Genomic DNA, 25716 nt, shown 5'->3' with positions numbered 1-25716 from the left:
ATAAACACATTATATTCAATTATTTTGCCAGCCTAATATCATGGTTGCCTTGTGGTTTTGAAAAAAAAAAGGATAGTGTACAGTAAATGCACTTTCAGACAATAGTCTGTTTGCCTTTATGTCTCATTTGTCTGAGTGGCATGATCTGGATGCCTGACACTCAATCAGAAAAAAACATTTTTTTATCAAGCATAATACTGTATATATTATTTTCATTTGTATTGTGAGAGAAAGTTGAAAGTACCTGGGCATTGGATTTTTGTACAATTTGTAGCAGTCGCTTATCAAAAACTGACTGTTCTTGAAGATTCGTCTTGCACTTGGAAATCAAGTTACCACAATGCTTGTTTGCACCAATTAAAATCCATTGTTTGTCTTACATTTGTGTTAAGCCCACCGCAACTGGGAGGTACAAACACTGAAGTGTAAGCTACTAACCGGTGGTTTCTATGCGCTCTCCACAGTACAATGCTGGTGGCGAGGTGGCCGCTCAGACATTCCAGCGGACGGCGAAACATTAATAAAAGGAGACATTTTACCCGAGGCTGCCCATGACGAGCACCTCCCCACGCTCGAAGACAGCCTTCGCGTCAGTGAATGTGTGCGCGCGTGCCGCTAAAGCCACGTTGGCAGTTGTACTGTACGAGCCTCCGGAGATGTGACACGTCGCAAAAAAAAAAAAAAAAACATGATAAACAGACTAGTAGTTGCCTTTGTCAGAGTCTTTAACCTTCCAGCTTCCTTCCATCAACATGTCACAAAGATATATGTCAAAACCCAAAAGCTAGAACTCATTCAAGGCCACACTGCGCAACCAGCAAAGTCAATGCTTGTGCTCATTTCAGTTGTTTTACCGAGAGGAATTCATGTAAAAATTAACTGTTGCTGACATGACTGATACGACCTTTATTAACTGTACAAAAAGGCTATATAATTTCAGTAACTATGCAATGAGCTACTGTGGTACATTGAGCTACAGGTTTAATTTGGTCCCTTACCAAGTTGACTTTAAAGTCAAATTAAATGATTCTATGCAAACGCAATTATATGTTGTATGCTCCACCACTAAAATAGGTATTCCAAATAATATGTTTGTGGATATAATAACATAATGTGACATGACCAATGGCACATTTAGATCAATTTCAGTCACTAGCGGGTGGCAGTCCAGGACAAAAGGGCCACCTTCTTTGATACCGGGGTATCAAACATACAGCCCGCGAGGAGGTTTAATAAGGCCCGCAAGATGATTCGGTGACGCACTGAATAAATATTAATAGGACCGAACCCATTAGTCCGCTGCCCTTGCGTGTGTCAAAAGATTCACTCGGTCCTGGTTGTAACTGGTCACTTCTTTTATTGAATGAAAAATCAAAATTCAAGCTAAAGTGACCAGTTGCCATACTTGCAGCAAATTGCAGCAAATTCAGAAGTACAATTAAACAAAGTAAAGGACCCCAAAACAGCCTGAACAACAAACTGTCAATAATAACAACATTTAATAGCAAAAGCAGCATGAGCAACGTGCTAACAAGGAAATACCAAGGAAATACCAAGTACCAACTCAAACCTAAAAAAAGCTAATCAGAAACTATCAAAAAAAGTGAGGTGGGCTGAGTACCACCAAACTATGCTACTCTGAATAAACAAACAAGACAAGAAGATAAAGGTATAAAGACATACAGATACTTATAAATAAATCAGGCTAGCAATGGGAATGTCTTCTGATTGGCTGGATGAAGTCACGCTAGTCCCAAACCTAAAGCTCAAATACTAAATTCCCGGCCTGCTATTGTGTCACGGCTTCAAGAAAGAGCTCTGTCGCTTTAAATGAACACTGTTAAAAGTAGTCGATTGGACAGGCAGTAGTGTGTGGATTGGGAGCCAAGAGGTGAAAGAGCGCAAGAGCTGTCTAATCCCATCCCGTCACGAGACGACTCTTTCTCAGCGTCCTTTTGCTCTCGTCACATGCCCCCGGGGACCAGTTGGCACATTTGCGTCCGCGCTGGTGCCACGTTTGCGCGTCACTGGCTGGATTTCACCATTTTGGAGCGCCTCACATTAGCCTGTGGGAGCTCAGGGCAAGGACACTATGCATGGGTTAAGTAAAAGTGTCATTCTTTGCGTGTGTGTGCGTGCGTGTGTGCGGAGGGGAAATGGGCGCAGATGGTTTCGACCATTGGAACGGTCTTTTACGAGAAGTTGTTCAGAATCCAGGACGTCGTAAAAGATTATTAGGTCCTTTAAACGCATCATAACGTCGACAACATGTTTGTCCTCCATGGCGCAAAGCGCGAGGCTTCGCTACGCTTTGTTGACCCAACATGCTGACAGCTGATTCTATTCTTTTTTTCATATTAATCGGTCACCACAAAGACATGTCTCTTGTCATCGTAAATAATACAACATTCATTTGTTTGCCATTGAAATGTTTTAGCTGACATTGGAGCGTTCCAAATGGTCATGTGGGTGTCAAATAAATGAAAAACAGCATTACCTTGACTTGTGAGTGTCCCAACTCACATTTTTTGGGCTTCTGGATTTTGATGTCACGCACCAGGCCACATCCAACACATGAATTACTAATAATGTCACTTACAAAACGTGTTCATTTCTTTACTTGAATTTCTGTTCATGTATTTGCTTTTTTTTTTTTTTTTTTTTTTTAATTAAAACAAAATGTAAATGTGGCTTGGTGGGGCGCTTGCATGGATTAAGGGCAGTTCAATTTATTTCATTGGTAAAAACTGTCATGTTGTCCGACCTGATCAAATGCACCAAAACTGCATTACACTTCCTGTGTCAATAGTTAGCATGGTTCCAACTTGCATTATATTCAGGTAACTTTCGGCCACCAAATTGTCAGCTGTCAAAAGAAACACCCTTGGTACACCAGAACACCTAAAAAGACGTCCCTGATGTTATTGCTTCCTATTTTCTACTTTTAAAAAATGGTGTGCGGGATGGTCTTTTTCGTGTTATGTGTTTTTGAGAAATAATTGTGTGCACAAGGGGAGTTTCTCAAAAGTTTCTCAAGATTTGATCAAAGACAAAAAGTTTTGCTGCAGACTAATGGTGTTCTCCCGGAGGCTGGACACACGCACAACAGGCTTTTGGCCACTGCAACTTTAATGCGCGTAAACACACGTACACACATTTTGATCAGAACAGCTTGTCTTTGCGACGACTACACCGGTCTTCACGGAACATTAACTGGCTCTAATTAAAACATGAAGCAATATGTTGTTTTGAAAGCATTACTTTTTTTTCTTAGCATCTTCCTTCGTGGCGCCGTAGGGAGCGCACCTTGGGTTTATTTCCCAGTATCATCCCTGTTATAATTCACATATGCTATGTTGTGTGAGTGTGGGCGGTGTCCCCTCCTCCACTCACAATGTGACCAAAGACAGTGCTGATCTTTCTTGGAGTACGATTTGATTGTTTCTCTTTTTTCCCACCAAAAGCAAAATATGTGCTTTCTTTACAATGAAGCATCCTTTTGTCATGGGGGGAGAAAGTGGTGCATACACAACCACAATAGGTGTAAAACGGCATCACTATGCACTGTCAACTAACCAGATAAACTCCTCTCATAGTTTAACCTGCCAACACACTTGAAAGAAGAGGCGGGGTCAGAGTGGCATGTAAGTGTGAGGTGTGAGCTGAGGCTGATAGCGGCATACAACTTCTTGCGTTTTGCTGAAAAGTGTTTTAGTACCTGTTGCTCTACTTTCCCACGTGTGAGGGCATTACAGGAAGGATTTTGCAAAACCCTAAAGAGAGAAAAAGTATGCTGTGCAGGGATTCTTATAATAATTTTCAGTCAGGTATTCACATTCGATTTAATTACAACCCCCCCCCCAAATTGTGATGCTTCACATACGGCTGGATGGATTTAGGCAATTCACATGCAGTATATTCCCAGGCGCGGCATTGGCGTCCACAATATGGCTTGTGAAACAGCAAATAAATTGTCCATGTGGCACAATCAGATTTTTAAATGCCCTGCGGTGAAATTAAAACATTCACCATTTTGAGCCATTTTGTGGACAAGACTGTACCTCAATCAACTTGGATCTCAAATCAGCATTCCCCTTAAAGGGGTTCATTCATCAAAAGTCAACTTTTTGGAGCTTTTAACCATCTTAAAATTTTGATTTCACGCCCTAAATACCCCCAACGTGTGATTTTGTCATTGACACATTGTTCTTTGCATATTCTGCACTCTCAAACACGAGCAAACAAACATGTCTGGAGAAAAACTTATAACGACAGAAGAAATTCATGCTACACAATGACGTTATTCACATCCTTTAGTTTCATTTGGGTTCCGGAGTTGAGGAGGAGAAATTTTGCACTGAGTAGGACATGTGAGCAGCAACATCTCATTTATTACTTACAAGTATCACTCCTTGCAAGTGTTTTAGTTTTTTGGTTGGTGTTTTTGTTCAGGAACTTTGATTGTTCCACGATTTTCACTTTGCAACTCAAGGTACTGCTTTGATTTCATAAGTTGTATAATACATTGTCCTAACCCGAACCTCTCTTTGACATGCGTGACAGTTTCTAATATTAAAACACATCATGATTATTTTAAGAACGCCCCTCATAGCCAGACGGCATGTGGCCAAGTAGTAAAGGGTGGCTTCCCCAGTCAGGTCATTAAATTTGCCAGTGCCACAGAACCCCTGGACGGGGGTGAACGCCGGGCGGTCCCCACATTAGCTCGTATTAATGCAAACGTGGTGCTACAGCTGGTCGGGGCAAGGGAAAGGGCACATCCCACGTCAGATCATTAATTCCGCCCACGGAGAGGAGACGGGAAAAAAAAAGAAGGGAAGAAAAGTACACAGGCGGGCGAGCCTCTAACGCAAAGAGTAAACAAAAAACATTGTTATTTTTCAAAGAATAAAGTTGGTGATGAGAATAAAGTCACACTCCCACAAAATTATTAAGAGATTAAAATCATAATTTTTCAAAGAATTTTAAAGGAAAAGGTACAATATTGTAAGATAACCTTCACAATATTTAAAACATCAGAAAGTTCTGAAACACAATGCGCCTTAAGCGGTGCCCTGATTTACGAGGTTCTTGTGTGTCCTTCTTTTCAAGATCCGAGTTATCGCTTGAACTGGTTTTGCTTTGTGTTGGCAGCAAAAGTCAAAAGCAAGGTTTCAACACGCTGCCATTTAAGCGAAGTGAAGGTACTGCGATGCCTTATTTCTGACAACTTTATGAATTTGGGAACATTTCTAAAAATGTATTTTCTAAAGATTGTTATGTGGTTAGAACAGCTTTTTTTCCCCCAGAAAAAAGTATGGAGTCCACCTAAAGACAATTTAAAATATATAATGTAAAAACATCATATCCTTACGATATGACAACTTTTTCCCCTCGGCATATATTAATAATTTTGACTCCAGCTTGCTTCTTGGCTTCATTGGCACATTTGTGTCAAGAAGTAACTCATGATCACTTTTACAAATTACGGGTGTTTCGACCTAGCATTTTACACAGGAGGCGACTCCAATCCTCACTGTCGGCTGTGATTCAAATGTGAAAAAAAAGCTAAGGTGCAACCAAACGTCGTCCGTCCATGACTGACCGCACACTTTTGAGCACTGTGGGCGAGGGAAAAAAAATGATTATCTTTTTGCAATGAAACGCTTCCAAATCCCTCACAGTGATCAGTGGGGGTCAAGGAGAGTGGAAGTTGGCGATAAAGATGGAAATGTAGAGAGCGAATGAAAGATAGAGACATCAATCCCCCCCCCCCCCCCCCACCTTATTTTCAATGTGGTCTGGGCTACCTGTCCTGTTCCTGACATCAACAATACTCAGCCTTCTGGCTAGTCATCAATCAGTCACACTCTGACAAGCTGGCGGAACTGAATGGTCCGTCTGTGTGTGGGTGTGAGCATGGAGGTGCATGAGGGGAGTGTGTATTGGGGGTAGAGGGGGCACATTAGGCAGGTGAAAAGATGAGTACAAACAGACCGAATGCACCGGCCACTGGAATGAAAAAGAATGACAATGTGTTTTGTTCTACTAAATAACCTGCATAATCTTGTTCTTATGTTTTTATTTATTTATTTTTTATTTTTATTTTTAAGATTTGGCAATACCCTAAAGCAGGTTTTCTCATGGGGATACTACATAGTACTCATGGTGGTAGTTGAAGGAACTTCAGGGGGTACTCAATATTTGAAATAAAACAAACATGCAAAAATCCCTTAAAATAATGATTGAATTAAGTGTTTCAGGAAAATACATGTTCATGAACCAAATTTTATGTTCAGGAGGTTATCCATTATTGTAAAAAGCCAGATTCTCTTGGACACTAGAATAATTCGACCCAAATTGTCATATGCCACCTCTCGTTACCTGTCAAGTTAATGATTTATTTTTGTGAACACATCTCTACTAAGAAAAAACAGAACACTTTAAGATGAATATTTTTCAGTGGACAAATATTTATTTATATTTTTTTTTGTTTGAGAACAGGTCTAACACTTTATCGTGACTATTTTGGGGGGGGACAAATATTTATTCATAATTAAGTTAATGGTTTATTTTTGTTAAGAGACCTCTCCTGTAGTCACACTTTATGTTGATTATTTATTGTGGCCCCATACAAATTAAGTTTGAACGAGTCTAAAGTTATGTTTTATGTTTCATGGCATGTTTAAAGTCTTTTTTTTTCCTTTTTTTTTTTACCCAAAAATGCTTTGTGCTGGTTTTCGCAGCAAAGATGGCTTGAGAACCACTGCCCTAAAGGAATAGCCATTTTCAGTAAAAAAAAAGTCAACTTTTTGTTTATGATTAATTTGATAGCTGAATTATTTTTCCTGTACCACAAAAACCTTTAAAAACACATGTTTTCACTTGCTCATTTGTAGCAGAAAGATAGCGACAAACCATGCCTCTTGCTTCTTGTATGATTCCAAAAAAAAGTGTATGTTGATGTGATAGAACATGTTTTTGCTCATAATTGAAATGTATTGGTTCGTTAAATGAATTTTTGTTTGATGTCACTAAAACCTATACACTAGATGGATTTTTAAAGGCATAGTTTGGACATTAAAACATAACTTACTCACCATAATATTGATAGACCAAATAGCCCCATTGCTAAAGAAGGCTGAATAAGTATACTCTCAGTTTAAAATTTAAATGATGTCCAACATATTTAGAGGTGAAAAAAATTCAGGCTATTAACTTTTGAAAACGCACAGTTGTGAACTGAAAGTCATGCCAGGTCATAGAGTGCGAGCTACATCATGAAGCTGTCTCAGAAAATACCACGACATGCAAAGCTGTTATCTGGCAAGAGGTGACCACTTTGAATAATCCACATTATAAAGCATACTCGAGTTTTGAATAGCATTTATTTGTTTACCAAATAATGTCCATGAGTAAAGTGTTAATGTTCAAGGCAGGCATTTTCTAGAGTAAAACACTCTTCTAAACGTAGTCATAGATTTATGAAGGAGTGGTGTCTTGTTTGGGGTGAATAAAGGTCACTTTTTGGGGTAAAAATCTAAAATTTTTATTTGGTGGAAAAAGTTTTCAATAAATAGTTTGTTGAGACAAAACTAGTTATTTCATGAGATTAGAGGGTTTGAGAAAAAGCGATGCTTTATAGAAAAAAAAGTTTTTTACTGTTTTATTTATTAAAGTTGTCATTTTTTGAGGAGCAGTAGAAAAAATGTTTTGGGGACAAAGTGCTCATTTCATGACATTGAAGACATTTTCGAGAAAAGATTTGTATTCATTGAGTAAGATGGGGTGTTAGCTTACTCAAATTTAGGGTAACCAAAATTTGGGGTAATTACTATTACCCACAAGCCTCTCTTTCTTGTCACAGAAGTCAACTTGGCCGAAGCATATCTCGAAAGCCCTTCAAGCACCCTAACGTCCATTTGGACAGCGACACATCCCCGCAATAAACATACCCTCGTAAATCACAGAGGATTTCTATTAAATAAGCCCTGCAGCCAGATCAAATCAGGCATAATTGGTTAAATGCATTACACTGATTAATCACTTCGGAGAGCCGTAATAAAGAAAAAGGCAGGATGAGCAGAAGTGATATATATTCTTTGCAAGAAATCTTTACAAATGGCCTGACCAAGGCCGGTGGGTTTCCTCCGCCCCCGCAGATCGTCTGACACCAGCTCGGATATCGCTTTTGATGGTTTTTATCTGCAGGTAAAGGCTGTGTCTTAACATCTTCCTCTCCCATCTGCTGCTCGGGCTTTTACGAATGAAAAGAAGCTTAAATATCCGTACCAATGAAGAAAACAGAACTATTTTGCAGTGCAAACAGTAAATGCTGCCCTGCTCAAAAGAAAGGCCATTGTCTTTTGAATGATGCCGTCATTACAGGGCACTTTAGAGAAAGACAAACACCAAAGTGCTTCATTGCAAAAAACACCCCAAAGTTTCAAATGATAAGTACAGGATTTTTACACTTAAATGGCTCACTGGCAATGACAGATTTCATTTGTGACAGCACATATTAGCCTTGGGGTGTGAGAGGCAGTGTTGTGCAAGCTCAATATCATTATCAGGCAACATTCTGTTGCTCACGAGCGCTCCTACAAGACACATGATTGGCTACCGGCGCGACAGCGACCAATGAGGGCAGGAGTGGATTACAACTACTGGGTTAGATCGGATTACAACCCAATCATGTGTCTTGTGCGCCTGTTTGCTGATTGATTGATTGCCTCGCCAGTCTTGTCCAAGCTATTGACTGTTGACAACAGTACCTCCAGTAGCTATCTCCGAGTGAATCTCACACAAGGGAGAATGCATGACTGAAAGAGTACGATGAAGATGAAAGGGGGCTTTGGGAAGATATTACAAATGTTGTTGTAACGAATCGGAATTTTGAGTGTAAACTCTGGGATGGAAATGGGAAGGGATAACAGTACAGTTTCTGTAGAAGGTTTACTAATTAAAGATTAAAGTAAATATGTGTAATGCAGAAATTTTTCTTTCAAATATGTAAAGTAGAAACATTTTCACACTTTAAAAATTCTGGTACCCTGGTGGGTACTACTTTGTGATTTTCACTTTTTGTGGGGGGTTTTGATCCCCATTAACCACGAGAAACGAGGGAACACTGTATACCCACTATGCATGTTTTTGGAATGTGGGAAGAAGCCGGTGTGCCTGGAGAGAACACAGATGGGCACAGGGAGAACACGCAAATTCCACCCAAGAAGGCCGGAGCCGGGAACCTCTGACCTGTGAAGCGGACATGCTATGCAGCCTTTCACAGAGCTACCCTTAAGATATTTGTGTTTGTGTTTGTGTACTTTTTAGTGGACAGTGTAGGACCACATTTATATAAATGTAAAGAGAGGCAAAAAATGATTAAAAGAAATACCCCCTGTGAGAAAATAAATGTAAAAGAATGACTAATGTGTGATGATCGGGGAGAGGGGTTGCAAGGCATTCAATCATATGCCTTTTGCATGTCTCATGCAGCTAGCAAGATGAAGATACAGCTGTATATTGTGTGAATAAAAAAAATGTGAAGTATATTTTCATATAAATAAAGGAATATAAAGATAGTAGATCATTTGGATCTTATTTTATATTATATTTCATAGTATATTGCATGCTTAAAAAGTGAGGGTAGGATAATTAGAAAGCAACAGCATGCTGGGTTTGACACACGATACTTCATTACTACATTTTTAAATTATATATCATGTCATTCTTCCCCACCAGAGCATAAATGTGCGTCTAATGTATCCTCTAAAAGGATGATCAATGAGCTGTCTATACTTGAGTCAATATCTTGTCTTGATAAATAAATGTTACAGTCCAACAAATAATGACAGCATGCACCAGATGAGATACTCATTATTCTTGGCTCATTGACAAGCATGCGAGTTAGTTGCATGATGCAACCAAAAGACATGCTCCATACAGTTACACAACTGGTCCTGAAGCGCAGAATGAAAAAACAAAAAACGCAACAAATACAATACAAAAAGCAAACTAATCATATCAAATTGAAACACAAATATGAAAACATCAAATTTACAATGCAAAAACTAATGCTAAATGGATTTATTCCGCGCTTTTTTTAGGTACTCAAAGCACTTTGCACTGACAACTTAGTTACCTACTGATGACAGAGATTCAGTGGCAACTTCAGTGTCTTGCTCAAACACACTTCAACATGGTCACAATAGTCAGTACAGCTACATCAAACACACAAGTTCTCCGTTGGGGGACTCAACTACTGATCCATGCCACCACATCACAAAAATGACAAAAAAAAAAAATGTAACCATAGAGAATTAAAAATAAAAATACAATAACGGCAAATCAATATCACAACTGCATATTAAAAATCACACAAAACAAAAAAACTATCACAGCAGCCAACTTTAAAGAAACCACAAAACCAAAAAAAACTTCAGCAAATCATAACATTGTTTTTGCCCCTTGTTTCTTCAATTCCCTGAACAAGGGCTGCTCCTTCTGGTGCGTGTGTGTCCGTGTGTGTCTTAGCCACCTGGTGGCAGTAAAATCCAAGATAAGAGCAATGCTTCATGTCATGTGACGTGATGGGTTACATGACTATAATGGAAATTTGGAAGAAAAGTGTTTTCAAAGCTTTCTCAACACATTTCAACCCCCGCCCACCCTCCCCCCCTTTTTTTAATTACTGCATTTCCAAGATCAGTGTACTTTTGCGCAACTTGAATTTTACGCGAATCTGAGGGTAATGGAAACACACCACGTGTTTAATTTGATAGTAAAATGTAATTTAAACAAGAAAAAAACAGCTTGAAGCATCTGATTGGAAGATCTGTTCACTGTATGTGCCAAAGTGCTGCCGGTTAAGTTCACTGCAATCACACAGCTCTCACATCTGAAATATTAAAAAAAGAAAACAAAAAAAATGACTCAGATCTTGAAGACCTTTCAATTCGGCTCACTTGTATCTCAAGGCATCAAGGTAGTTAAAAAAAATGTGTGCATAAAATGTTTTCTTGAACAAGTAGAAAAAGTTGAGCCCTGGTATTAAATTTGCATGAGAATTGAACTTGCAAGAAGAGGATTGTGTCAGGTTGAAAAACAAAACACAGAACAGATGGATGAATACAAAATTAGGCCAAAAGTAAGAATAAAAGCACTGACATATGGACAGCATTAGTTAATTATAACAAATGGTCAGAAGCACCTTCCAGTCATTGTGGACGCCTACACTTAACTGCAAAAGTATCACAACAGTGAGACCAAGCAATTTAAAAGAAAATTGCCGTAGACTGAAAAACAATATAGGGGTTAACAATTATAATAACAATTCACCCATAGAAAGCGCTCTACTTTCATGTTGAGTACGCCTCAAACTAATATTGTATATTAAAGGATCAATGTGTAAGATTTAGACCATTTTTCATTCAAAAGGAATAAATTAAACGAATATAAATGTTAAAAACGTGCAAATAAATGTGTTGTTAACGACCAACAGTATATAATTGTAGGGCTAGTTATCATTAAATTGCATTATATGGGGGGTGGCACCCCTCCAGAGGCTGCCATGTCTGTTACAGCTACAGACAATGGTAAATGCAGCACCTCTTGCTGTATGTAATGTAAAACGGTCTAAATCTTACACATTGTCCCTTTAAAGTGGTAAATTCTGGATTCATTCCAGGATATAAAAGCTGTGGATCACTTGATGTCAAACCTAAATGTTATTTCAGTGGCGGCAAAAAAGGAGGAATTGGCCTCTCTTTTCCATTATTTTTGAAGGGGAGCATACTTTTGTGAATATACAGGCAGAAGATTCGCTTCAAAGCACAACGAAGTCGGTGAAAAATGACTTGTTGGAGGCCCAAAGAGAACAAACTCCTTCTGCATTATTAATACAATGATATGAAGGTTCCAACATATCCTGTCAGTATAGATAGAGATCAAAGACAAAGCCCGGGCTGCAAATATACATATGCCTTAAGAGTTCAAATCCTGACAGCTCCTCTCTTCAAGGAAAAAAAAAATCGTGAAATCCACTTGACCTTCATCGTGTTGCCTTGAAGGCGTTCCACCGAATCTGTCTATCAATCTCGCACAGCGGAGAGATGGAGAAATGGATTAACTTAACATTTCTTTTTGGAGTGTGTGCTTTGTGTTTCGGGGGCGCGTTATTATCGGCCCATCCGTGGGAAAAATTGACAGCCATGTCACCTTGCAGACGTGGAGAATTCATCGATCGAACGGAAACTAATTACATATTTCAATTCGGAGTAGAAGCCCTAAAGGAACAGTTATAAAGCAGTTTATTCTCATGTTTACCGAGGCCAGAAGGGCAGCGTATTTCAAACGTTTTGAAGCCAACTTGGCACATATTTCATGTTTCTGCTCTTTGGCCCTTGCCAATCTTCCTAACCCCGCCGCTTCTCTCCTACCCATTTTGTATTCCACTCCTTTCAACTCACTCCACCAGTGATCTTAAAAATCTGATTCGATTCAGCGTGGTCCCAATGGCCCTTAGGTTTGTTTGTGAGTATGAGTACGGTCATTCGTCTCTGTATGCCCTACGATTGGCTGACAACCGGATCGGGGTGTCCACTGCCTACTGCTCAAAGACGGCTGGGATAGGCACTAGCAAGCCCGCGACCCTTGTGAGGACAAGCTGATAAGAAAATGGTGGGTGGGTGGTTGGTAACTTTATCTACTGTGCAAATGTACGAGACAATTTCTAAAATGCTCACGCTCAGTTTAAAGGTGAACTTTTTATTCATGTTTTGTCTTTATGTTTTGTTTTGTTTTGTATTGTTTATAATGCATTATGCACCACTCATAAAAATGCAGTACTCTGGCTAATATTACATCAGTGGAATAAGAATTACTCCAAGAATTACTCTAAAAACCACATCATTCTACTCACAATGCATGTAATATCAACAGCGGCCAGAAGCGGCGCCAAAAAAACATACATCAAGCACAAACGTATGAACTGTTAAACTAAATCATTTCCAAAACATGATTTCGGGTGCAGCCCACGCGGCCCGGTACCAGTTGATCCACGGACCGGTACCGGTTCGCGGACCGGGGCTTGGGGACCGCTGGCTTACAGTATGTACATGCACTTCCTCGAGATTACTTTGTGAGAATGATGTCTACCTTACTTGCTGCAACGGAGGGGATAATAATTGTCTCAGGAGGAGTCGGCAATGTGTTTAGTCTCAATCAGCAAAGCTTGTAGCTTACATGTAGATTGTCGCATATGCAACACGGGCCCTGGAATAACTATGTCTCATGCACATGTAATAGGTAAAGCTCGGGCAGCATGTGGTTAGAGTCTCCATCTTGGGTACAAATTTGATTAAATCATCACCACGGGACAGTTAGTTGTGAATGAAAATCCTTATTTATTGAATCTCAAAGCAGCCATTAGTGTTTTCATAACCCCATTCGTTGGCAGATGTACGTCAGAGAAGACGTCCAGTCAACAGAGAGCGGAGGCCCCAATCAAGTCATCAACTACTCCAATACACAAAGGTGTCCTGACTCACAGCCGAGTATCAACATCAATCATGGTGGATTTGTTTGTATGCCCTCTTTTAAATCACAGCATATTCCCCCCAAACACCACCACCGATGATTCACTACTTTGCATGATTTGCCCCGATGCAAGGACGGCGCCGTGTTTTCGACAATAAGCCCCAGTAATGACGTCGAGGAAAAACATGGAAATGAAATCAGACCTCTATTCTTCAACTACGACGCCCCGGTGGGGGCGTCGGGGAAAGACGGTTAAAAGGAACGACGGGAGGAAGCGGCGGAGGAGAGCGTACAGGTAAATCCGATTGAAAAGGAGACAGAGGAGCCGGAAGCGGTGTACGGGCGGAAAAGAAATAAATCACAAGAGTGAGAAAGAAATGATATACTGTGGAGAGGAATGGAAAATAGATGGAGAGGGAGGGAGTGAGGTGGGGGGTGGTGGTGGTAAGGCAGTGGGAGCTTCGAGGAGGAAATCAGCTGCTTTCTAATGGACGCTGATTACATCTCCTCCTAAATGTCAAGTATATTTCCATTTAAAGTGGCTCAGTACGCTTGAAACACCAAGGAAAAAGATGCACACACACACAGACCACATACACAGACATACTGCCCAGGTATGAGCGCAACAACGCCATCAAAACATCAAATAATAAGACGAATGTATACAGTAAAACTCCTGCCAAAACGGTAACGAATTATCAATAAAAGGATTTTAAAATTTAGTCAGAAAGAACGATTCACACAGATTCAATGGTTCAGTTTGGCAAATATTTTGCCAAACGGGTGATTGGTTGTAATGTCATAATTTTCCAATCGATCAGTGTCAATGATTAGCTCTGAACAATAAGACATTACAGCAAACACAATTTCATTCACTCCAGAAGTATTCTGTGGATTATGTCCAAAAGTAAGAAAGAAGACAGGAGGAGGATGAAGCAAAAGACAGGCTAATATATATATATATATATATATATATATATATATATATATATATATATATATATATATATATATATATATATATATATATATATATATGGGCTGTTGCGCAATGGCCACTCTCACTGGGTACAAAATAAAAACTGAAATCAAAACATCGCATTTATTGTCAGATGGTGTAGTAAGCCGTAAAAGAGAGAGAAATAATGTTCAGTTTGTTTTTGTTTTCTCAGTTTTTTTCATCTTGAATTTCTGTAAATGTTAAAATGCAAGCAGCATATTATTTTGAACCCAGATTTAAATGATAAATTGTAAGTAAAAAAAAAAAAATACTGTAGCATTGATCCAAGCGATTTTGTGTCATTTCCTTTGAGTCCACACATCTATCCAGTAAACAATAACAGCACAGCTCAGCTTCTGGCTATCTGCACATGTTCCACCGCAAGTCATTAAGCATAAAAGCCAAAGTGCTATAGAAGACCATCAATAAAAACATGCATGCACACTTCCTTCCTCATTCTCTTCCTCCATCATCTAGACCCGCCCGCAAATCTGCTCTGAACCAATGAGGCGTGCGTTCCCACCGGGCGGGTGAATGGGGGACTCCACATAATGACTGCCAATCAGGATCAGTGTAGTAGTCGTGCCCCAAAGCAAAGAGAGACAAGATGGATGAGTGGCCCCGAGCGGCAACTGCCGCAAACACAGCTTAGGGATGGATACAATATGTCACAATATAAGACACAGGTGGGAAAGCCATAGTGTGTGTGTGTGTGTGTGTGTGTGTGTGTGTGTGTGTGTGTGTGTGGGTGTGTGTCTGTGTGTGAGCATATGAAAGCAGATAGCGTGCACAGACAAGAAATTCTTTTCAGACAATGAAAAATGTATTGAGTCTTATGGTAAAAATACAACACTGTATTCCACAATGGAAATATTTAAAAGAAAAGGCAAATATTTCTGAAAAAAGGAAATTTAGATGTTCATATATTCTAATTCTATACTTAAGTCCCTTCAAAATGATCTGTAATTGCATGGAGGTAGCTACAAAAACTGTTTTTGCCAAAGTTGAGAGAACAAAAAACATCTCTTCCGGCACAGAGATTTAGATTCAGAAATGATTCAATTTGATTTGTAATATGTTAATTTTTCATTCGATTTGTATTTCTATGATTACATTTACAATATACCTGTATATTTATTTGTGGGGAGAAGGGGGGAAATGCTTATGAAACATTAGTCAAATTTCATCCAATTAGGTGTACCTGTAAGATTCCATGTACTTTTCTAATTCAATCCCCTCTAAAAGCCAGCGTCGTGAATCACGTATATTTCCAACAAATTCTGTTGACAAAGCATTGTAAAAGTGAGGTATCAATCACAAAGGAGTTGCCAGCATAAACCTGCTATCGTCGTCAGAAAGATACCCGCTTCCGACTGGTGCTCATTTGGGCATTTTCTTAGTAGGACTATTAGTACTAGTATCAGTCGTAGAACATCTACTTCAAACCAAAACAATCTAAACAAGGGGCCGCTATTGAGCGAGCTTGGATGGGTATTTACACCGGCATCCATAAGGTAAACGAATTTGACATCCGTCTCGCTGCAGCGTTCTCGTCTGACCCGCCCTTGTCAGCGCTCGTTAACCTCCGCGTGGACACTTTCCCCCACTATACTGTACTGTATTCTCTCCTTTAATTAAAGACACCAGCTAATCTGGCTTCCCACCGCGGCGTTGCCTCGTGCCTGTCACCTCCAGATGATGGGAGGCTAAGTATAGAGCTTTTCATTTGCATGTATTGACGCTGCGCGTTATAAGGTCAGCGGGGGGGATTGATTTAAAAGTACTTTGAGCTCTGATGACTTTCACTTTTTGACAGAGAAAGTCTCGCGTGGGCGAGGACCAGCAGACATCTATACTTAGAAAATCATCGGTAGGTCCTCACTCATATGAGAAGCTACATTATGTACCAGAGGTCGAAGCATTCTGTAGAGGGGAAAAAACAAAAACTGTTCCATAAATTACAAAATATTAATGAAGATTTGGATTCAAATGTAAATGGTAGTAGGGAAAATGAATACATTTCAATAGAATAATAAAGAGCCAGGTCAAGCAATCACCACATTAAAATAGATATTTCATTAAAATTCAAGTGAAATAAAACTAGACACACAAATCCGCCCCAATTTCATCCAGGACTTCTACTCAAACGAATCCATATCCGTTTCCAGCACTGGAATCCTGTTAATGTTGCCAGGAGCATCAAAATCTACTCCTGTCAGTTTAGTGGAAACTTGTCCATAAGATCACACATACACGAACACACGCAAACACACACGCACACACACGCACACACACGCACACACACACACACACACACACACACACACACGTGATGCTGTAGCTGAGAGGCTCTGGATTTTTACATTAGATCCATGTGAAATAAAGTTAAAGTCGAAATTCCCTTAAAGTAATCCAAAATTCAAAGAGATTTTATTGTCACATGTACCACACAGTGAAATTCTTATTCTGTTCGCTTCCCAAGCAGATACATCCCATAATCGAGCAAATAATAATCAAATATTAGGGAAAACGGTCCTGAGGTTGCAATGGTTGAAGTCCCCTGTTGTGATGAACACAACGTCCTGCTGCTTTGATCTCATGTTTGCTAACATGTTTGTGACAAATAAAACTGCAAGCCTATGTAAAAGGGATTTTTTTTTTTGTCACCTTGTGTCAAAATAAAGCAAAATCTCCATTTTAATGCGGACTGTATTGTATTCGTTGGATCTTTATTGGTGTATCTGTTTTTTTGTGGCTCTTCTTTTGGTATAAAAATGAAAAAAAAAAAGCATTTTTATTGGACAGTGACATCATTAAGGGCTGTATTGCTTTGTCCCCGAGTAAAGTCAGGTTCATCTGCATACAGAATCATCTCCCCTAAGTGGCTACTCCAGCAGCTGTCTGGCGTTTGTTAACCAATAAAAAAAAAAAAATACTGATTAACCTCCATTTTACAGTTATCAAGAGATCTATTGAGGGGAGGGCGTCGAGCTGATTAGATTAAATAATGCCCCTGCCTCGGAATCAGAGCGGTTTAGCAAATGAGGCCGTAAAACGAAGCCTTTTGGATTCGCGAGTACAATGAAATCCATGCGGCGGGACGACGCACTGTACGTCTTTGAGCCCGCACGAGACGTCGCTTAGTGGCCCGCTGACGCGGCGGAGCGCCCGTTTGAGCATTCATCACTTTTTTACTGGCCTCGCTCTTTGCATATTTTCCCTACCAATAAACAACATGAGTGATGTGCCGCGTAATGCGCCATAATGGAGATTTATACAATCGGTTGGGGGTGCGGGAGACAGTCCGGGAATCAGGTGGGGCTGCGTCCGCCTGATTTATTTCACTTAATTAGATCGCTGATGTAAAACAGCTCGCAGGGATAAAAAAAAAAAAGGAGGTAAAGACGACTGTCAAGGGAGGCGTAAATACTAGCAGACTTTTCTCATCTTCCCTCTGCTTGTACACAAGCTTGCACTTATTTACAATCAATGCCTTTGCAGTGAGGTATGAGCACCACAAGTGTTATCCAGGCTCCCTCTAGTGGTAAACCAAAAAATCACTGCCCATGAATAGTTCAGTTGTATTTAACTTTAAAGTTAAAAGGGAGCGTTTCAAAAACGGATTACCCATTATGTTTGGTAGGTAATCTACATTTGTATGGCAGAGAAGCACCACGTGACGTGCAGAATATGAACCCAAAAGAAGACAGGGCATGGAAGAGGAGAGAGAGAGAAGTACTTATATTAAAAAATAGTGAGACTGAACAAAGCATAGTGTTGAAGAAAAACTAGGCCCGGAAGGAAACTAGGAAGACAGCTTTGACAGCTTGAGGGCTTGAGACGGCTTAAGAGTTTTGACAACTTGTCACTGAGCAACTCAAACTTACTCAAAAGCAACATGCCACGCCTAAACTTTTGTGGGAAAATAAAGGACCAGAGACTGACAACATCAAGGACCCCAACAGGCGCAACAAGAATGTTTTTCTTTTAAGTGTAACAATTAAGCAGGCACTTCTTTAAATGTTGGTATTATTTTTGACAATTTGAACCTGGAACTGACGACTGCAATTGGCATTATTTCCCATGGGGAAATCGGAATTTGCTTGGTGTCCATTAAAAGGATAATTTCGTCAGCAAGCACAGCCCACGTTGGTGAACCTCCTGAGTTATGAGTGGTCTATGCAACCTGGGTCAGCAGAAATCTCCATTATGAACGACCTGGTGATTTATGCTCAGTCGGCAAATAAGGTCTTGGACCTTTAAGGATTCCAATGGCTTTTTTTCCACCCTTGAAATGTCTCCTGAGCTACTGGTCATTAAATAAAACATGATCCCTCAGGAGCTGTTACAAGCCTATAAAAGCAAAATGTTAGAAAGCTGCCTTGCAGCTTTTAGATTAGATATTTAACATTTGAGAATTTTAGTTGAATCAAATATTGGGGGGGCTCTGTCGTATTCAGGGTTAATGAAGAAACATTGCAAACTGCTTCTTGCTAGCATTAGAAAAAAGATGATCAGAATAGAGTAAAGCATTACAAATCTACAGATGGATTTATGGCGAAATGATCTATCACTGTACATATTCAAACGATCTTTGGTTGATGTCTTGGATGTATTTTTCAGGCAAACATGTATTCTATGGATGTACTACGGTGTAAGTTTAAGTTACGGACATGTCGATTTCTCCTGTAATATGTGTGGAAGGGGGTCTCTGTAAGATGTTAAACGGTGTGTGTTCCCTACCCAACTTAAGAATTATTGATGACGGCGAAGGTATTCTGTAAGACGGCATCAACAGCGTTGTCCTTTGGTGGAAGGTGGGCTGCCAGGCGGTGCTGATGCATCAGAGGATTGTTGAGAGTTGCGTTGAAGGTTCCTCTCAGCACTGTATTCATGATACCTGGACTCAACTAGACACAAAACACAAACAGAGTTTGCCGCGAGGTTTTTCTCCAAGTGCTCTGGTTTCCTCCCAAATTCTCAAAAATATGCATAGGAGGTATATTGTAAACTCCAAATTGCCCTTTGGTGTGTTTGTGAGTGTGAGTGGTCGTTTGTCTCTGTGCGCCCTGCGATTGGCTGTTGACCAGTTCAGGGTGTACCCAGTCCAATACGCAATAATGACAAAGTACTATTAAAAAAAAATAGAAAAAAAAAAGCCGGAATGAATGAATGTACAGCATAATGAATTTAGTTTGAGTCATTCACCTAGTTTCCACTCCCCAATCATAATACAGGGCTTTTTTATGCTTTTCCATGCAAATATAATTTGCATGGTTCATTGAAAATGTTTAGAATGCTACTAGTAAAAAATGTTTTTAAAAAAAACCTAATCCTTTTGAACTAAAAGTAATTATACCTTATACTGTACATGTTTATCATGCTGAACATAATACAAAACAAAAAAGCAGAAACTATTTTTTGTATCTGCCCATTGTGTCATGACATTGATTGATTATGGATATTATATATATGATCATAAATGAGCACTTTTGCAGTGCGTAGTGTCAAGATGCATTGCGGTCCATTGTGGTCTGAATACCAAAAGAAAATAGAAAATAGAAGAAAAGAAAAGAAAATAGCCAACTTCTTTTAAGGTGGATGAGTGATTTTCAAAACCAAACATAGCTCCAGGATTCTTGCAACCCAGGAAGTGGCTGACAGCCACTTCCTGCGAACAATCAAAACTACCAGGGCTTCCCTCCCACTTCCACGTCCCGTGACCTCCTGGTGATCGTGCACATCATCAGTATGCCCGAAACGCAATAGCTGGGATTTAGGCACAAGAGGCCAGAGCACTCAGATCTTCGTCTTGATCCTGATGGGAAAAGGTTTGCCGGTTCAACTCGGGGTCAACCTCGGAGGGGGCGCACTAGAGGTGGATGGTTAAGAGCCCCTTTGGAAGTGACAACACTATCGGCATTGCAATGATGAGGGAGATTATGGGATGTTTGGCTGGGTCAGAAAGGGGAAAGGGAAAAGTGGGATCTATGCAGGGAATGGTGTTAGTGGGTCGGAACACAGACGCAAGTCTTTCCCACAACACACACACACACACACAAGAACACACGCGCACATGCACAACAGCAGCTCTCTAAGCTAAATGCTAATTATTTACACTTGCAAGCACAATAGTAAATTGATCAACAACAACTACTTTTGCATATTAACATTTTGGAGGTGACCGTTCTAAATAACAGATTCTCCTTTCAGCATGCGTGTTGGACTCTTGTGAATCAAGCTGTCTCCGGTAAGAGGAGTGGATAACACTACATGCTATTTGGCCGTTCGTAACCGCTTCACGTACGAGCTTGCGCATCAACACCGAGTTACTTTCTCAACACAAGACGACACAAGAGTATTTCTCAACAGAAGCAACTCTTTTGGTACAGTTTGTGTGCCGGTTAACATATAAAAGCGTCCATTTCTACACACGCTGTGTCTCCATTACGTACGAATGGTGCCGTAACTGAAAAGGGTCATCTTTTCAATTTTGTGGTTTCAAAGGTAGCAGCAGAGACATAAGAGAACTGAGAAAGGGATAAGGATGTTGTGTGTCAAGACACACTTTTATTGTGTAGAAAGCAACTATTTGGCGAGTATGAAAAGAGCACATGAATGTAGCGCAACTTGTGGCTACCAAACAAGCTAACAGAGAAGCAATAGCTAATCACCCACTTGCTGGGTGGCGAACCAAAATGCAGGAACAACGAAGGCTCAATGTAACCCGTGGAATCCAGATAATTCATCAAAGTACTGCGTGTCTGCGAGGCCGCTTGCACGCACACACACACACACACACACACACACACACACACACACACACGCACACGCACACGCACATATATATATATATATATATATATATATATATATATATATATATATATATATATATATATATATATATATATATATATATATATATATATATATATATAGAGAGAGAGAGAGAGAGAGAGAGAGAGAGAGAGAGATTCCATCACTGGCAGAGGAGCATGGTGTTTTATTTCACAGCATATTATACAAGACGTGTAAGATTAGTGACGAGATGAATATCCTTTCTATGCCTGCTTGGATATTAGGCATCATTAGCGTTCGTTAGATGTACTGTAGAATTGCACTTCATTAAAAGTGCAATACAAGCAATGTAACCTCGCCTGAAGAGTCTAGAAGAGGAAATCATTAAGAGTCTACAAAGTCTCATGTGGAGCCAGCGCATCAGGAGATGTAAACAGAGTAAGGTTTCGAGATAATGAACAGTATAGCAATCTTTGCAAAATTGACATCAGTCCTTTAATTTAGATGTGTTTGTGCTAGACATCTGATTGGAGTCATTTGATATGGAAATACAGCACACACATACACACCGTTAAATGATGCTCAACCGTTACGAGGAATGTCATACGTGGGAAGAGGTAATCAAGCCTACGCTCCAGAAGCAGGCAACTCACGTGGAGCGCCGAAGCCTCTAAATGAGCTCCATCAGCTGGCTAATGCAGCCAAAGACGGTAGCGCTAGGACGTTACAGCCACTTTCATAGACGAGCGCACATGAGCACGCATTGATGCTAATGCCCAAATAGGTACAATTCCCCCTGCTCCGCCATCTGTTCGCCAGCAGCCTTAACAACCTTGTTCAGCTCAGCTCATTCTTCCTCCCACCTTTACCCATCCGTCACGCCGCACTCATCGTTGCCACCCTCTCATCCCTGTGCCGAATGAATAGCCCGCGGTGTTGAAACGTACCCACAGTCACGAGGCTAATTATTGAGACGCAGGCTTCGGCATGCTTTCCACACGAGGGGTAAAGAAGAGGCTGCTGAAGTGAAATTGAGACAGCGTGTCTTAACTTCAAAACACCTGTTCACACTCATGATATCTAGTGCAGGACACACGCATTCCGATGATCAAGTCAATTTTGAGATTTTTTCTATCCCTTACGCGACCAAAGTGAGCAATGGGCCGCTTGTGTAATGTCTTTTAAAGGACAATTCTTAGCAATTATCACAAGTCAACATGACCTAGGCAACATTATAAGCTCTTCAAATGGCAGCTGTTACAAGTGAAAGAAAATTCTACAAAGCTGCTGACATTATCTCTTTGACATGGGGCTTCTCCCATATTAGTAGGCGAATATGTTAAGAGATGTTAATATGTTACGATAATATCTGATGGGCTATGAATATTACACATCATTTCATGTTTTAAGTCAGTCTTTTTTTTATTAAAATTTGAGATCAGTTCAGCTAATTTTAAAAAGTAAAGTGTCCAGAATATACTGTATGAGTATTATTAAGTGATAAGCTTTCTATTAACACATTTATGTCCAATCTAACAATGTTTGAAAGAACAGTAAGGTTGGTTTTGTTTTGTTTTTTGGTCTTTTCCACTGTACACCATCTAATTGAGAAAGATTTCGATCCTGTATTGTAACCTACAATCTAAAAAAAAGCCCTCTTTTGTGCTTTTAGCTAATAAAACTTCCAGTTAAACATAAAATGAGTGATTATAAAATGAGTTGACTGGTATAATAGTTCTCTGTGTCTATAGAAAAATTGCAAAACATTTGGGGAATCCTGGATGTAGTTTAACACAATTGACCACCCGTGGACTAATTTTCCTCAGAATGTCACACATGGGTTTAAATATATATTTTTCCATTTTAGTAAGGTGCACTTGACAATAATGACGCTAGTCTGTTGTCATCTACTGAGGTTGACAATGATTAAAGACATGATGCAGCTTGTTGATGCAACATCAGCTCCTATGGATGATGTTAGAGATGAAAAGCAAGCACATTTACATCATAATTAAATGATGATGGTGACAAATGATGAAGACATTGATGTCATTCACAATATGGACTATAACACAAATCTGTGTTTAGAACCACAGTATGAAGATGAGAATTTTGATTTTAACAATGTAGTCAAAAAGACAAGACTAAGAATTTCACTGTGTGGTATAGTACTATACATGTGACAATAAAATCTTTTTGAATCTTTGACAGTGGTCCAAGAACATGGTAGCAAAATGAATCCAACCAAACTTTGCAAAGGAATGTTACACAAGCGCAAAGGTGGCAAAGAAATAGGTACAAAAGTTCAATCAGCGAGTCTCAAGTCCGTACAGAACAGCAGCGGCAATGTGCAATTAGCAAGAATTGGGCTTCTGCTGAGGGGTTCCGACTCAATTCATCATTGTTCTATCAATTAGAAGCTTGGAAATGGAACTAATATTAAAGTGTGAAAGGCTTTTTTTTTTCCTCTACACATGGTTTCTCTGAAAGAACCAATAAAAAATGTCTGAATCCTGTAGGACAAGCAGTGCCTTAGTCTAATTGTGGACCTAAGTGTGTCAAGCGGGCAGAGGTTGTATGTATTTGTCATTAAGAACTGATTGAGGGACCTGCTCGGTGTTGTTTGACACTAAAGCAGAAGCATGGCTGCCTGCAAGGACAAAAGTTTCTTTACCCAGGCCAACCGTTTTCCTACTACATCATGAATATCAGCAGGCAGCTGACTATGATGACTATGTCATTATACTCCAGACTGCAAGAATCAGGCCATTACCTTACCATATGAAAGTGCTCTAACACAATGAGTTTCTGAAACGTATTTGATCTTACTACTTAAGCATCAGACCAGGCAAAAAAGCAGTAAGCCTGACTTTGCATAACATGAAGGCTCTTCAGTTTAGCAGTAAAGGCAAGGTCCATTTCAAACTGTCCTTCCCAGAAGCCTCTGTGGGGGAAGAACTGTCACAAGTTGGTAGAGGTGCGTAGATAAGATTGTTCCAATGCATTCTGGAGGAAGAGAGGAAGATCTCGGGCCCCCAGTCAATGAAATCCATCAAGCCAGTCGAGGCTCATCACTTTGACAATTTGTTACACTAATAGGCATCAGTCCAGAACCCAGCAAAGAAGAGCTAGAAGAAGTGAATGAATGCACAAGCCTCCCCAAGCATTATGCTTTGTTAGTTATACTTTATTTACTGTTAGAGAATAAGGATTAAATTTGACAAAGGCACAAAGAAATAAAAAAAAAAGTCATTTTATTGTCTCATGTTGCATTTTTTATAGTCTTGTTTGTATGTCAGTAGGTTGATTTTTTTTTTTAAATTGTTAGTGAATATGAAATTTTTCATCAAACGGCTCAGTTTTTTTATGTTTCCCGATAAGTCTGAAAAAAATAACTTTGGCAATTATTTTAAGAAGGTGTCGATGTTCGAAGGTTCCTTGAAACATTTGCCTGTCAAGTTTAATGTTTTGTGATTACTTATTTTCCATCTCTTTCTGTTCATTTTAATCCTGGATATTCAGAATCATGGACTGCCAAAAGTAAACAGTTTTGACTGGCAAACTCCTTCAAAACGTATTTACTAGTAAGTTTGAACATACTCACAAAAATGGTTGATCATACTCACAATTTCTTGCAAACACATTCGCAATTAAGTTTGAACGTCTTTGATCTACTTTTAAGTATGTTCAGTTGTAAGTACATTCAAACAAATTTGCGACTCAAAATTTTTTACTCGACTGGCAGCTCCACGCTTCCGCATGTTCATTTTCACCAATCGAAGCACTCTCAATTTCGTTGTATGCCTGTGTACAATGACAAAGACATTCTGTTCTATAGTAGGAAAAATCATCTGTAATGCAAAAAATTACAAACGAGCTTTATTCACATCTGAGAATGGTTCACTCGTGTCGATTTTGCATTATATGACAATTTGCAGACACCGGAAGGAACACAAAGACAAAACAGAAGACGTCTATCAGACGAATGTAAATGAAGAAGACAGTAAGAGTCTATTACGACCACTGCTTGGGGACACTTGGTCACACTGAGGCAAATTCCTGACACGGACGATGATATTCAGAGACGTACTGAGAGTTTATTGCGACTGTTTTTACAAAGAGGCTTGGGGGGGTGCAAAGCCAGAGCTCCATGATAACGCCAGTGTATGCATTAGCATGAAAGTGAACTGTTGTTTTTTTCTTTGATGTTGACTACTCAAAGTCAGCGAGGACCGCAAGCAACATGCGCTCTCCCATTCACCCGCACCCTTTGTCGCCCAAAGTTGTTACTTCAATTAGAACAACACAATACGCAAGATAAGGCTTGAATAGATTTCTTTCAAATTAGTTTCCGGTTCATAAAAACACATTCACTT

General features: G+C 39.7%; 1 protein-coding gene across 1 annotated transcript in view; it reads right to left on the bottom strand.

Moving 5' to 3' along the window:
- The window catches only part of stpg2 (sperm-tail PG-rich repeat containing 2), a 66377-nt gene that overhangs the window by 9545 nt on the left and 31116 nt on the right, over positions 1 to 25716 (bottom strand). The window contains exon 13 of the mRNA XM_088422447.1: positions 19283 to 19449. Coding sequence (XP_088278573.1) covers positions 19288 to 19449 — 162 coding nt within the window. The 3' untranslated portion in view covers positions 19283 to 19287. The remainder of the gene's footprint in view (positions 1 to 19282; positions 19450 to 25716) is intronic.

The sequence above is a fragment of the Hippichthys cyanospilos genome, chromosome 1 (assembly GCF_059441005.1).
Source record: "Hippichthys cyanospilos isolate Australia breed blue-spotted pipefish chromosome 1, RoL_Hcya_1.0, whole genome shotgun sequence".
NCBI lineage: Eukaryota > Metazoa > Chordata > Actinopteri > Syngnathiformes > Syngnathidae > Hippichthys > Hippichthys cyanospilos.
This window is presented reverse-complemented; position numbering and strand designations above follow the sequence as displayed.